The sequence below is a fragment of the Leucopleurus acutus genome (genome assembly GCF_964270905.1).
Source record: "Leucopleurus acutus genome assembly, chromosome: 5".
Lineage (NCBI taxonomy): Eukaryota > Metazoa > Chordata > Mammalia > Artiodactyla > Delphinidae > Leucopleurus > Leucopleurus acutus.
The window spans coordinates 27,999,712-28,016,660 of NC_139147.1; the positions used below are offsets into that span (position 1 = coordinate 27,999,712).

The following is a 16,949-nucleotide window of genomic DNA, read 5'->3' on the forward strand; positions in this document are numbered from 1 at the left end:
GCTATATAAAATTTTAGAAGCATCTCCTAGTTGCTAACAATATATAATTAGAATATTTTTACTTTAATTCAATCTCATTGCAAACTATGTTATTATGCCTTTTTTGGACAATAAGCCTGGCCATAATTTTAAAATAGAAAAAGAAATGATATATCTAACTAAGAAACTAAAAGACCTGTACTCAGAAAACTAGGAAACTGATGAAAGAAACTGCAGACATAAACAAATGGAAATATATATGGTGCTCATGGATTGAAAGAATTAGTATTGTTAAAATGATCATACTACCCAAAACAATCTACAGATTCAATGTATCTCTATAAAAATACCAAAGGCAGTTTTCACAACACTAGAACAAATAATTCTAAAATCTGTATGGAAACACAAAAGACCCTGAATACACAAAACGATCTTGAGAAAAAAGAGCAAAACCAAAAGTACCAAGCTGCCCCTAGTAACCCAGCTGGCACCGGTCTGAGGCGGCGCAGGGCCTGTGAGTTTGGTTTTAAGTGCCTGGTGGGAAAGCACATGGAAGTGCAACTCCTTTCTCGGAATGAGAAAATTATTGCTCAGAAAGGCACAACTTGTCTAAGTTTACACAGCTAGTTGGCAGATTGGCTAGGACTTGGTTTTTGTCATCAAAGTCAGTGCTCTTTAAGCTATCTAGGAGCAGACAAGATGGCCGAGAAGAAGGACCTGAGCTAGCCGTCTCTCACACAAACACCAAAATCACAACTACCTGATGAACAACCATTGACAAAAATGACTGAAACCAACCAAAAAAGGATACTCTAGTTCCAAAGACAAGGAAGAAGCCACAATGAGAAGGTAGGAGGGGCGTATTTGTGATCAAATCCCATACATGCTGGGTGGGGAACCCACAAACTAGAAAATAATTATACTGCAGAGGTTCTCCCACAGGAAAGAGAGTTCTGAGCCCCACATCAGGCTACCCAGTCTGGGCATCTGGCATTAGGAGGAGCCCCCAGAGCATTTGCTTTGAAGGCCAGCAGGGCTTGATCACAGGAACTCCACAGGACTAGGGGAAACAGAAATGCCACTCTTGGAGGGTGAACACAAGGTCTTGTGCACACCGGGACCCAGGGGAAAAAGCAGTGACTTCACAGGAGCCTGGGACAGACCTACCTGCTGGTCTTGGAAGGTCTCCGGGAGAGGCAGGGGGCGGCTCTGGCTCACTGCAGGAACAAGGACACTGGTGGCAGAGGTACTGGTGAGTAGTACTCATTGGCGTGAGCTGTCCTGGAGGCCACCATTTTGATGCAAAGACCTGGTCCCACCCAAGAGCCCTTAGGCTCCAGTGCTGGGATGCCCCAGGCCAAACAACCAACAGGGTAGGAACACAGTCCCACCCATCAGCAGACAGGCTGCTTTAAGTTTTCCTGAGCCCACAGCTGCTTCTGAACACACTGCTTGACAGAGCCCTGCTCACCACAGAGACAAGACCCAGCTCCAACCAGTGGGCAGGTATCAGTCCCTCCCACCTGGAAGCCTGCACAAGCCTCTTAGACCAGCCTCACCTACCAGGGGTCAGACACCAGAAGCAAGAGGAACTACAGTCCTGCAGCCTGTGACACTGCAAATACAAAGTTAGATAAAATGAGACAGCAGAGGAACATGTTCCAGATGAAGTAACAAGATAAAACCCCAGAAGAACAACTAAGTGAAGTGCAGACAGGCAATCTAACTGAAAAAGAATTCAGAGTAATAGTAAAGATGATCCAAGATCTTGGGAAAAGAACGGAGGCACAGACCAAGAAGATATAGGGAATGTTTAACAAGGAGCTAGAAGATTTAAAGAACAAACAGAGTTCAACAATACAGTATCTGCAATGAAAAACACACTAGAATAAATCAATAGCAGAATAAATGAGGCAGAAGGATGGATAAGTGAACTGGAAGACAGAATGGTGAAAATCACTGCTGTGGAACAGAATAATGAAAAAAGAATAAAAGAAATGAGGACAGTTTAAGAGATCTCTGGGACAACATTAAATGCACGAACATTCGTATTATAGAGGTCCCATAAGGAGAGGAAAGGGCCTGAGAAAACATTTGAAAAGATAATAGCTGAAAACTTACCTAACATGGGAAAGGAAACAGTCACCCAAGTCCAGGAAGCACAGAGAATGCCATACAGGATAAACCCAAGGAGGAACACACCAAGACACATATTAATCAAACTGACAAAATTTAAAGACAAAGAGAAAATATTAAAAGCATCAAGGGAAAAGCAACAAATAACATACAAGGGAATCCCTATAAGGTTATCAGTTGATTTTTTAGCAGAAACTCTGCAGGCCAGAATGGACTAACACATATATCTAAAGTGATGAAGGGAAAAAACCCTACAAGTATATTCTTATACTCTACCCAGCAAAGCTCTCGTTCAGATTCAAAAGAGAAATCAAAAGCTTTACAGACCAGCAAAAGCTAAGAGAATTCAGCAACACCAAACCTACTTTACAACAAATGCTAAAGGGATTTCTCTAGGCAGAAAAGAAAAGGCCACAACTAGAAACAAGAAAATTACAAATGGGAAAGCTCACCAGTAAAGGCAGGAAAATATACATACATAAATATGGTATCAAAACCAGCAACTGTGAGAAGAGGTGAGTACAAATATAGAATACTGGAAATGCATTTGAAATTAAGAGACCAGAAACTTAAAACAATCTTGTATATACATATGGACTGCTATATCAAAACTTCACGGTAACCACAAACCAAAAATCTATAATAGATACACACACAAAAAAGAAAAAGCAATATAAACACAACACTAAAGACAGTCATCAAATCACAAGAGAAGAGAAAAATATAGGAAGGGAAGAAAAAAAGACCTGCAAAAACAAACCCAAAACAATTAACAAAATGGCAGTAAGTATGTATCAGTAATGATCTTAAACATAAATGGATTAAATGCTCCAACCAAAAGCAAAAACAAGAACCTTATGTATGCTGTCTACAAGAGACCCACTTCAGATCTAGGGACACATACAGACTGAAAGTGAGGGGATGGACAAAGGTATTTCATACAAATGGAAATCAAAAGAAAGCTGGAGTCGCAAAATTCATATCAGACAAAATAGACTTTAAAATAAAGACTGTTACACGAGACAAAAAAGGACATTACATAATAATCAAGGGAAAAATACAAGAAGAGAAAACAATTGTAAATACATATGCATCCAACATAGGAGCACCTCAACATAGAAGGCAAATGTTAACAGCCATAAAAGGAGAAATCAACAGTAAAACAATAAGAGTAGAGAACAGTAACAGCCCACTTACATCAATAGACAGATCATCCAGACAGAAAGTCAATAAGGAAGCACAGGCCTTAAATGACACACTAAATCACATAGACTTAATTGATATTTATAGAGCATTCCATCTGAAAGTAGCAGAACACACAATCTTTTCAAGTGAACATGGAACATACTCCAGCACAGATCACATCATGAGCCATAAAGCAAGCCTCTATAAATTTGAGACTGAAATCGTATCAAGCATCTTTTCCGACCATGACACTATGAGATCGGACAACAGATACGAGAAAAAACTAAAAAAACACCAACACGTGGAGGCTAAACCATATGCTACTAAATAACCAATGGATCACTGAAGAAGTCAAAGAGGAAATCAAAAAATACCTAGAGGTGAATGAAAATGAAAACATGATGATCTGAAACCTACAGTACACAGCAAAAGCAGTTCTAAGAGCAAAGTTTATAGCAATACAATCTTACCTCAGGAAAAAAGAAACATCCCAATTAAACAACCTAACCTTACACCTAAAGCAACTAGAGAAAGAACAACAAACAAAACTCAAAGCTAGCAGAAGGAAAGAAATCATAAAGATTAGAACAGAAATAAATAGAGATGAAAAAAACAATAAAAAAAGATCAATGAAACTAAAACCTAGCTCTTTGAAAAGACAAACAAAATTGATAACCTTTAGCCAGACTCATGAAGAAAAAGAGGGTGATGGCTCTAATCAATAAAATTAGAAAAAAAAAAAGGAGAAGTTACAACTAACACCACAGAAATAAAAAGGAGCATAGAAGACTACTATAAGCAATTATATACCAATAAAATGGACAACTTAGAAGAAATGGACAAATTCTTAGAAAGGTACAATCTCACAAAACTGAACCAGGAAGAAATAGGAAATATGAACAGACCAATCACAAGCACTAAAATTGAAACAAACAAAAGCCCAGGACCAGATGGCTTCACAGGTGAATTCTATCAACCATTTAGTGACTAGTTAACAAGTATCCTTCTGAAACTATTTCAAAAATTGCAGAGGAAGGAACACTCCAAACTCATTCTATGAGGCCACCATGACCCTGATAGTAATACCAAAGATACCACAAAAAAAGAAAATTAAAGGCCGATATCACTAATGAACATGATGTAAAATTGAATGATGTAAAAATCCTCAACAAACTACTAGCAAACTGAATCCAAAAACGCATTAAAAGGATTATACACCTTGATCAAGTGGGATTTATCCCAGAGATGCAAGAACTTTTCGATCTCTGTAAATCAATCAGTGTGATACACCACATTAACAAACTGAAGATTAAAAACCATACGATCATCTCAATAGATGCAGGAAAAACTTTTATCAAAATTCAACACCCATTTATGATTAAACACTCTCCAGAAAGTGGGCATAGAGGGAACCTACCTCAACATAATAAAGGCCATGTATGACAAAACCCACAGCTAACATCATACTCAATGGTGAAAAACTGAAAGCATTTCCTTTAAGATCAGGAATAAGACTAGGATGTCCACTCTAGCCACTTTTATTCTGCATAGTTTTGGAAGGCCTAGCCATGGTAATCAGAGAAGATAAAGAAATAAAAGGAATCCAAATTGGAATAGAAGTAAAACTGTCACTGTTTGCAGATGACATGATACTATACACAGAAGATCCTAAAGATGGTACCAGAAAACTACTAGAGCTCATCAATGAATCTGGTAAAGTTGCAGGATTCAAAATTAATACACAAAAATCTGTTGCATTTCTATAAACTAATAACAAAAGATCTGAAAGAGAAATTAAGGAAACAATCCCATTTGCCATCGCATCAAAAAGAATAAATTACCTAGGAATAAACCTACCTAAGGAGGCAAAAGACCTGAACTCTGAAAACTATAAGCTGCTGATGAAAGAAATCGAAGATGAATGATACAAATAGATGGAAAGATATATCATGTTCTTGGATTGGAAGAATCAACAATGTCAAAATGACTATACTACCCAAGGTAATCTACAGATTCAATGTAATCCCTACCAAATTACAAATGGCATTTTTTGTCAATCTAGAACAAAAAAATCTTAAAACTTGTATGGAAACAAAAGACCCCAAATACCGAAAGCAATTTTGAGAAAGAAAAACTGAGCTGGAGGAATCAGCCTCCCTGACTTTAGCTACAGTAATGAAAACAGTATGGTAATGGCACAAAGAGTGACTTGCAGATCAACGGAACAGGATAGAAAGCCCAGAAATAAAACCATGCACCTACAGTCAATTAATCTATGACAAAGGAGGCAAGAATACACAATGGAGAAAAAACAGTCTCCTCAATAAGTGGTGCTGGGAAAACTGCACAGCTATATATAAAAGAATGAAATTAGAGCATTTGCTAACACCATACAGAAAAATAAACTCAAAATGGATTAAAGACCTAAATGTAAGACCAGATACTATAAAACTCTTAGAGGGAAACATAAGCAGAACACCCTTTGACATAAATCACAGCAATATTTTTTGGATCCATCTCCTAGAGTAATGAAAGTTAAAAACAAAAATAAACAAATGGAACCTAATTAAATTTAAAAGCCTTTGCATAGCAAAGGAAACCATAAACAAAATGACAAGACAACCAACAGAATGGAAAAAAATATTTGTAAAAGATGCAACCAACCAGAGATTAATCTCCAAAATACAGAGATAGCTCATGCAGCTCACTATCAAAATTAATAATAATAACCCCATCAAAAAAATGGGCAGATCTAAATAGACATTTCTCCAAAGACAACATACAGATGACCAACACACACAAGAAAAGATGCTCAACATTGCTAATTATTAGAGAAATGTAAGTCAAAACTACAATGAGGTATCACCTCACACTGGTCAGAATGGCCATCATCAAACAGTCTACAAACAACAAATGCTGGAGAGGGCATGAAGAAAAGGGAACCCTCCTATGTTGTTGGTGGGAATATAAAGTGGTACAGACACTACGGAGAACAGTATGAAGGTTCCTTAAAAAACTAAAAATAGAGCTATCATATGATCCAGCAACCCTACTCCTGGGCATATATCCGGAGAAAACCATACTTCAAAAAGATACATGCGCCCCAGTGTTCAATGCAGCACTATTTACAATAGCCAAGACATGGAAGCAACCTAAATATCCACTGACAGATGAATGGATAAAGAACATGTGGTACATATATACAATGGAGTACTACTCAGCCATAAAAAAATACTGAAATAATGCCATCTGCAACAACATGGATGGAGTAGAGATTATCATACTAAGTGAAGTAAGTCAGACAAAGACAAGTATCATACAATATCACTTATATGTAGAATCTAAAAAAATGATACAAATGAACTTTAAAAAACAGAAACAGGCTCATAGAAATAGGTAACAAACTTATGGCTATCAAAGGGGAAAGGTGGAGGGGAAGGGATAAATTAGGAGGTTGTGATTAACATATACACACTACTATACATATAATAGATAATCAACAAGGACCTACTGTTTAGCCCAGGGAACTCTAACCAATACTCTGTAATAACCTATATGGGAAAAGAATCTGAAAAAGAATAGATATATGTAAAAAAATTGTTAGCTAAAACCAAGGGTATGATGCTTCCTCATTTCAAACTATACAACTACAAAGCTATGGAAATCAAGAGTATAGTACCAGCACAAAAACAGACAGGTAGATAAATGGAACAGAACAGAGAGCCCAGAAATAAGCCCACACTTATATGCTCAATTAATGTATAACAAAGGAGGCAAGAATATACAATAGGGAAAAGAAAGCCTCTTCAGTAAATGGTGTTGGGAAAACTGGACAGCTACATGCAAAAGAATTAAATCAAACCACTTTCTTACATCATATACAAAAATAAACTTAAAATGTATTAATGACTACCTGAAACCATGAAACTCTTAGAAGAAAACATAGGCAGTAGGCTTTTTGATTTCAATCTTAGCAACAATTTTTTGGATATGTCTCCTCAGACAAAGGAAACAAAAGCAAAAATAAACAAAAGGGACTACATCAAACTAAAAACCTTCTGCAGAGTAAAGGAAACTATTATCAAAATGAAAAGGCAACCTATTAAATGGGAGAAGATATCTGCAAATGATATGTCTGATAAGGGGTTAATATACAAAATATACAAAGAACTCATATAATTCAATATATATAAATTAAAAAAATCCTAATTAAGAAAATGGGCATAGGAGCTGAATAGAGACTTTTCTCAGAAGACATACAGATGGCCAACAGGCACATGAAAAGATGCTCAACATCACTAATCATCAGGGAAATGCATATCAAAACCACAATGATATATCACCTCACACCTGTCAGAATGGCTATTATCAAAAAGACAACAAAGCAACACCCAGCTCTACCCACCACCAGTCCCTCCCAGCAGGAAGCTTGCAACAGCCTCTTAGATAGCCTCAGCCACCAGAGGGCAGACAGCAGAAGCAAGAAGAATTACAATCTTCCAGCCTGTGGAACGAAAATCACATTCACAGAAAGACAGACAAAATGAAAAGGCAGAGGACTATGTACCAGATGAAGGAACAAGATAAAACCTCAGAAAAACAACTAAATGAAGTGGAGATAGGCAACCTTCCAGAAAAAGAATAGAGAATAATGATAGTGAAGATGATCCAGGACCTCAGAAAAAGAATGGAGGCAAAGATTGAGAAGATGCAAGAAATGTTTAACAAAGACCTAGAAGAATTAAAGAACAAACAAACAGAGATGAAGAACACAATGACTGAAATGAAAAATACACTAGAAGGAATCAATAGCAGAACAACTGAGGCAGAAGAACGGATAAGTGACGTGGAAAACAGAATGGTGGAATTCACTGCCGCGGAACAGAATAAAGAAGAAGGAATGAAAAGAAATGAAGACAGCCTAAGAGATCTCTGGGACAACATTAAACACACCAACATTTGCATTATAGGGGTCCTAGAAGGAGAAGAGACCTAGAAAGGACCTGAGAAAATATCTGAAGAGATTATAGTTGAAAACTTCCCTAACATGGGAAAGGAAATAGCCACCCAAGTCCAGGAAGCACAGAGAGTCCCAGGCAGGATAAACGCAAGGAGAAACACGCTGAGACACATAGTAATCAAATTGACAAAAATTAAAGACAAAGTAAAGTTATTAAAAGCAACAAGGAAAAAATGACAAATAACATAAAAGGGAACTCCCATAAGGTTAACAGCTCATTTCTCAGCAGAAGCTCTACAAGCCAGAAGGGAGTGGCAGGACATATTTAAAGTGATGAAAGGGAAGAACCTACAACCAAGATTACTCTACCCAGCAACGATCTCATTCAGATTCAATGGAGAAATCAAAAGCTTTACCGACAAGCAAAAGCTAAGAGAATTCAGCACCACCAAACCACCTCTACAACAAATGCTAAAGGAACTTCTCTAAGTGGGAAACACAAGAAAAGGACCTACAAAAACAAACCCAAAACAATTAAGAAAATGGTAATAGGAACATACATATCGATAATTACCTTAAATGGAAATGGATTAAATGCTCCAACCAAAAGACTCAGCCTTGCTGAACGGATACAAAAACAAGACCCATCTATATGCTGTCTACAAAAGACCCACTTTAGACACATACAGACTGGAAAGTGAGGGGATGGAAAAAGATATTCCATGCAAATGGAAATCAAAAGAAAGCTGGAGTAGCAATACTCATATCAGATAAAATAGACTTTAAAATAAAGAATGTTACAAGAGACAAGGAAGGACATTACATAATGATCAAGGGATCGATCCAAGAAGAACGTATAACAATTAATAAATATATATGCACCCAACATAGGAGCACCTCAATACATAAGGCAAATGCTAAGAACTATAAAAGAGGAAATCGACAGTAACACAATAATAGTGGGGGACTTTAACACGTCACTTACACCAATGGACAGATCATCCAGACAGAAAATTAATAAGGAAACACAAGCTTAAATGACACAATAGACCAGATAGATTTAATTGATATTATAGGACATTCCATCTGAAAACAGCAGATTACATTTTCTTCTCAAGTGCACATGGAACATTCTCCAGGATAGATCACATGTTGGGTCACAAATCAAGCCTCAGTAAATTTAAGAAAATTGAAATCATATCAAGCATCTTTTCTGACCACAACACTATGAAATTAGAAATAAACTACAGGGAAAAAACTGTAAAAAACACAAACATATGGAGGCTAAACAAACAAGAAAGACAGCAAACAACAAGCGTTGGTGAAAATGTGGAGAAAAGGGAACCCTCATGCATTCTTGGTGGTAATGTAAATTGGTGCAGTCACTATGCCAAACAGTATGGAGGCTGTCAAAAAGTTAAAAACAGAACTACCATATATGATCCAGCAATTCCACTTCTGGATACTTATCCAAAGAAAACAAAAACACTAATTCAAAAAGATATATGCACCCTTAAGTTCACTGCAGTATTATTCACAATAGCTAAGATACAGATGCAACCTAAGTGCCCACTGATAGATAAATGGATAAAGATGTGTGTGTCTGTGTGTGTGTATGTGAGTGTGTATATACTCATTCCATGTAATATTATTCAGCCATAAAAAAAGAATGAAACCTTGCCATTTGTGACAACATGGATAGACCTAGAGGGTATTATGCTAAGTGAAATAAGTCAGACAGAGGAAGACAAATATTGTATCATTTCACTCACATATGGAATCTAAAAAACAAATGAACAAACATAAAACAGAACAGAGTCATAGATACAGAGAACAAACAGATGGTTGCCAGTAGGAAAGTGGATGGTGGCGGGGGATGAGTGAAGTAGGTGAGGGAAATTAAGAGGTAGAAACTTCTGGTTACAAAATAAGTGAGTCACAGGGATGTACAGCATGGGGAATATAGTCAATAATAATCAAATATCTTTGTATGATAAAGGTGGTCAAAAGGTACAAACTTCCAGTCATAAGATAAATAAGTACTGAAATGATTAATACAATTAACACTGCTGTATGTTATATGTGAAATTTGTAAGAATAAATTCTAAGAGTTCTCATCATAAGGAATAAATATTTTTTTCTTATATTTTGTATCTATATGAGATGATGGATGTTCACTAAACTTATTGTGGTAATCATTTTATGATGTATGTAAGTCAAATAATTATGCTGTATACTTCAAACTTACACTGTGCTGTTATGTCAATTATATCTCAATAAAACTGGAAGAAGAACAAATAAGAACAAAAATAGATAAAAAGAGAAGGAAAGAATTTTCAGCCTTGGATTTTTGCCTGTATTCTAGGTGTTAATTTACATAATGCATCTTGTAGAATCATATCAGAACCTGAGGTGGCAAATTCTAAATGGTCCACCAATGTTTCAGGAAGATGCACAAAGGAACCAATGTTTGGTGTTAGGAGAGTGGCCTCAGAAGAGTGGGAGTAGGACCACCCTGAAAGTGTGTGAACTTCTTCCCTTAAGGAGGTCTGCCCATATATTTTAAATGACCAGAGTCTTAGTGGTTCAACCAAATGGGCACAAAATAAAAAGCCCCAGGGAATGTTAAGAAGAAACTTTACATGGAAGGAATCATGAATGTCCTCACGATTCCATGTAAAAAGATTTCATCAGAATTATTACTCCTGGCATGTTTCCCTACCACTGACCCATCTTCTTCATGGAATATGACTTCATGGAATAAGAACTGATGTGGGGTTAGCTTTTTCAGAGATCACTTCTTATATATCTCTCACTAGATTGACCTTATATTGGACATCTAAAGCTACCCAACATTTGCGGCCATAAATTCCAAAGAGTTTGTCAAAAATACAGATAACATTTGGGTTTCCACACACTTATCTCAGATTCTTATTTCTCTGTTGACACTGAATACATAAGAAAAAAAAAATGAGTGTTATTTATCGATCTCCTAATTTAACTCCATCACTAAATTTCACAATAACTTACGTCTCCTCTTCAGCTTTCATTTTTGGAAGGCATCTTCTAACCAATCTAATAATTTGTGTGTAAACTCACTCACGTCTTGCTGTGGGGGGAAAAAAAAAGTCTTGTTGATATTCGAGCCTACCAATGAAAACACTAAATACTGCAACATAAAACTTACAGCCAGTCTTTTCAAATGTATAATTAACTGACTCCTCACAACGGTATCATCTGAAATGTTTCACATCAAATGCAAGAAATATTTATAACTTAACCAGAGCATAAAATCATTATTTGAGAAAAACAAGCATTATATTCATAATCATGTAACTGGGTTTCACCTTAGGAGGGAAAAAAATATGTGTGTGTGTGTGTGTGTGTGTGTGTGTCTGTGTGTGTGTGTGTGTGTGTGTGTGTGTGTGTATAAATTCAAACTTATCAATGAGATTTTTAAAAAGAGTTATTACCTCCCCACAAAGAGCTCTCTAATGAATCTTTATAAAATGAAGGACCCACATTACCAAAGAGTTCTTCATTATATAAAGATTTATTACTGGTTTCTGTCTTAGAAGGAATATGTGTTTTTAAACAATTCATTTTTTCAATTCAACTGTTAATGCACAGCTTTTTAAGCCATATCCGATTTTACTAAGATATCTGTTAATTTGGATAGGTTGAGCCTAATTAATCACTGACTCCTCAACTATCAAGTCTACCACCTCATGAACTTCGAACTGATTCTCCAATCAGAACCAGCACAACCTTCACCTTTTGCCATCCCTTCGGTCCTAGATCACCTGACATAGATAAACAGGAATAAGCAGTGGCAGTTGTACTTGTCAACTACCATAAAATCCTTTCAACACTCCAACCTGGAGCATAGCAAACAGGTTTGTATAGAACCTGCATGGGGAGTGGAGTGGGCCGGGGTGGGCTGGGGGGATAAAGCAACCCTACTATGACTTCCCAAAGACAGATAAATAAGTGTAAGCAATTTGCTTTTATCAAAATAGTCCCAAATATAAAACAAACTTACTATTATACATTTTCACAGCTAGAAGTTTTTTGAAAAGCATCTGGGCCAACCTATTTACCTTTAAAATGTTGAAACTAAGGTCTAGGAAGCTTAAATAAATTGCTCCAAAGCCATATAAAGACAACTAAACTTATTAACATATAAAGACAACTTAACAGGAAGGATTCTCCTTGAGAGCCACCGGAGGGAGCACGGCCCTGCCAACACCTTTATTTTGAACTTCTGGCTTCTAGAACTATAAGAGAATCATTTTCTATTGTCTTGAAATCACTTGGATTGTGGTAATTTGTTACAGCTGTCCTAGCACACTAATATAAGACTTTAAAATGACTTTCCATACTTTTCTATAACATTACTTACCCTGCAAGGTTATATCTGACAAGAAACAAAAAGGTTTTCTACTTATCCAATACTCTTTAGAAGAAATTGTTAGGGGGGAGAAAAACAACAAATATAAGCAAATTCTGATGTGACCACCCTTTTTGTTCATTTATCTTTGCCATAAAAAGTGAATTTAAAAAAAAAGCACAGGGAAGGCAGTGGCAAAATCAGACATCTTTCAGCTCTCCACACATCCACGTAACAGATACATATCCAAGTACTACAACACCTACACTGCAAACGTAGCATATTTTTAAAATCTCAAGTATCGTCTTTATTTTTTGCCCATTATGTCACTGTCATCTTTTCCAACACTGTTGCTATTATTCTCTGTTACTTTCTTTCCTTCTCTTCCACTTTCCTTCTTTAATTTCTCTGACTTCTCACATTATATGTGAAAATGTTGGTTTGTTTATAGACATTTTCTGTTTTTATAGGAAAATTCCCAATATTCTTTCTAAAAAATTGATAAAAAGCAACCAAACAGCACTACATAAAGATTGGGAAATAAAAGAGCAATAAAAGAAAAATAAAATAACAAAGTTAATGTCATTCAGAAACCTTTTCTGAGTAATTACGGAAAACTACTTTCTGCCAGCAAAAAGAGGCATATCAAAAGCGTGTATACTATACTGACACTGGGTTATCACACCTTGGTGAAGATTTTTAATTAAAAATTTGTGAACATTCTGAATTTTACCTACTGCTTTCATTTAGTAATTTTAATTATAATATAAATTACAGCTTCATTTATCATATACTTTCAAGATTATCACTATTTCTTAATTTAAAAGTAAATCTTCCAAATAAACAATGTTTTAAGTGGCTCCAGCTTATTTGTATAAAGATAAATGACAACATCTTTGTCATTTATCTTTGAAAAAAATGCTTAAGATCAGATTAAATAAAAAAGTTAATAAACTAGTAAGCACAACAAAGCTACCTGCTGGGAGTCATTTGATTTGAAAGCATCCTTAAGAATTTCAACTGCTCTTGATGGATCAACATATTTCCTTTTAGTACCAACAAGAAGTGCAAATAGATACCGAAGCTCACGCATAAAAGGCAAATTCCGATGCTCCTATTGAAAAAAAAGAAAAAATCCTTAAGTGAAGATTAAAATCTTTACTGGTAAAGAGATACTCATTTTAAAATTAACCAAAAATTTGACTAATATAGATTAGGGATGAATCTAGCACTCCTATTATCATAAAAAAAGAAGAGTGATCTTGTCATCTAGGAGACTGAAAGAAGGAGTCAAACATGGAAAGAGCAGAGGACCTAGACTAAGCTCACAATTTTAGAATAAATGCCACATATTCACAGTAATTCATGTCATTACCCAGCCAAGAATATCCTCGTTTAAGTTTGTTTATTACAATCCTTTCCATTCAGCAAAGCCCAGCTGCTGCTGAGGACAGCAATAACAAGAGCCAATATTCAATGAGTGCTAAGCACGTGCCAGGCACTACTTAAGTACTTTATGCTCAATAAACCCATTTAAGCAAAAATCCCCCTCCTCCATGAAGCCTTCCCAGGCCCCTCCAAGTCAATGATCTCTTCAAACTCCACATCTACTGAAATTAATGTTTTTCATTCAGTAATGAATCACTACTGCCACTGTTATGTGAAAATCCTAATTATCAGACACATTAGTCTAATAAGTAATTAGACTAGATCCTAATATTAGACTAATGTATCATCATTCTAGTGTTCCTCTGAAAACTCACTATTGTTTTTCTTCTTCCATAAGGAACAAAAACAACCCAATATTATCAATCACAAACAATTTATTTTAAAATAAGAAGAAAACTTTTTATAAGAATGTAATTCACATGTCTTAGTGAAATACATTATGGTAACAAATCAGACAGGCAGTTCTTACTATGGTTAGCTCCTGAAATAACAATTTTAACAGATAAAGCTTACATATACTATTTAAATATTAGAAAAATTTTCCAAGTTTGCATAGTTTTGTAGCAGTGTGTCTGTACAGTTGTTACCCAGAATAATATAATCAATTAATAAAGAAACAGTTGCTCCCACAATACATTAAAGAGCAGTCCTAAGAAATAGGTGTAAAGGAATAAAATTGATTCCAAATATTTATTTGATCTAAAAACTACATACCCATTACAGCAATCAGAAAGTACATAAAGTCTAACATAAAAACGCTAAGTTATAGAAAACATGGATTTTATTTAAGCATAACAAATTCCATCGTTGATGATAAAGATGAAATGCAAAAGTTTTAAATGAGATAAAAAATTAATCCATGATTTTTCTGTGGTACTTACTATTCCCCAACAAGTGCCCTATATAAATAGGTTTCAAGAGTGTAAATGTTAAAAATTTTAATCCATAAAATAATTTTCAGAAATCTCCTTAATTTCTTGTGATCAATTTCTTCATTTATCACTGTACCTAAGGCAAGGCAGTTTTTTGAGACATTCCTTGCCAAGTGACAAGAATGAAATAAATGACTTTTGAAATCAAGTGAAATTCTGCTGAGATGCACATGTGAAAAGTTAAATACTTTAATAAAACATTTTTTGCTCTCAGCCAATTCCTGTGGCTAGAACATCTTGAATTTCAAAAGGCAAAATGAGTGGTTGCTGTTAAGACTAGCCACTGCATAAATTATGAAAATACCACCACATCTAGAATTTATTCAACACAATTCTTTATCTTTTTTAAAACAGATTTATCAAGATATAACTGATGTACAATATACTGTACATTAGAAAGTGTACAATTTTACAAGCTTCACATATGTATACATCCATGAATGTATCACCACAATCAATAACATACCTGTCCATCACCCCAAAACTTTCTTCATCCCTCACTCCCCTCCCTAATCATTCCCAGGTGACCATGGTTACTTTACACTTTCTAGAAATTTATATAAATCATATCATATTCTATGTACTCATTTTAGTCAATGGTTTCCTGCAATCGGCATAATTATTTTGAACTTCATCCATATGTTTATGTACATTAATAATTAATTCCACTTTATTGCTGAGTGGGATTCCATTGTGCGGACAGACCACAACTTATTTATCCATTAACCTGTTCCAGCTGCAGTGGATATTATTGGATGTGGCTCTGTGTGGACATATGGTTTCATTCCTCTTGAGTAAAGAACTGAAGGGAAATGGCAAGGCTGTATGGTAGATGTTTTTAAGAAACAAACAAACTGTTTTCCAAAGGCATTAAACTACTTTGTATTCTCACTGGCAGTGTAATGAGAGTTCTACGTCCACATTCTAAAACACCTGGATATGGGCTATATTTTTTAACTTTAGTTCTTCTAGTGGCACCCCTCATTTTAATTTGCATTTGGCCTTAATGACTAGTAACATTAAGCATCATTTCATGTAGTTATTTACAATCTGTGTATCTTCTTTGGTGTTGTAATCTGTTAAGATATTTTTCCCAATATAGTAATAGGTTACTTGTCTTACTATTGAGATGTAAAAGTTCTGTACGTATTTTAGATACAATTCCTTTGTGTGATATATGTTTTGCTAATATTTTCTCCCAATCTGTGGCTTGCCTTTTCATTTTGTATGAATTTTTCAAAGACAAGCTTTTCATTTTGATGAAAATATCAATTTTTTTCTTGTATGATTTGTGCCTGTTTATTGTCCTTCTTAAGAAATCTTCTCTTAATCCAGAACCCTAAAATTTTCTATGTTTTCCTCAAGAATTTTTATAGTTTTAGTTCTTTGTTTTAGGTCTATAGTTCATTGTGATTTTTTTTTTCCACAAATAGTGTCCTGTAAAGGTTGGAAAGTATTTTTCTGTCTAAGACATCATTGGTTTAAAACATTTTCCTTTGACCATTGAATTGTTTTGGCAACTCTGATTAAAACCAATTACCCCTATATGTGTTGTTCTATTTCTGGACTCTCTATTCTGTTCTACTGATCTATATGACTATCTTTTCACCAATAACACAGTGTCTTGATCATTAGCCAAAAAATTAACTCCTCCAACACTGCCTTTCTCTTTAAAACTGCTATGGCTATTCCACATCCCTTGATTTTGCATATAGATTTTACAATCAATTTGTCAATTCCTATGAAAATGCCTGCTGGGATTATAACTGGATTGCACTGATTCTATAGATTAAAGTGGGAACAACTGATATCTTAAAAAAATTGAATCCCCTGATCCATGAACATAGTATATCTCTTTATTTCTTTAATTTCTCTCAGCAATGTTTTGTAGTTTTCCATATCTTTTGTCTACTTGATC

General features: G+C 35.3%; 1 protein-coding gene across 1 annotated transcript in view; it reads right to left on the reverse strand.

The window, feature by feature from the left end:
• The window catches only part of USP25 (ubiquitin specific peptidase 25), a 139,955-nt gene that overhangs the window by 67,411 nt on the left and 55,595 nt on the right, over positions 1-16,949 (reverse strand). Inside the window, 3 exon segments of the mRNA XM_082840200.1 lie at positions 11,291-11,310; positions 11,313-11,369; positions 13,627-13,764. Coding sequence (XP_082696326.1) covers positions 11,291-11,310; positions 11,313-11,369; positions 13,627-13,764 — 215 coding nt within the window.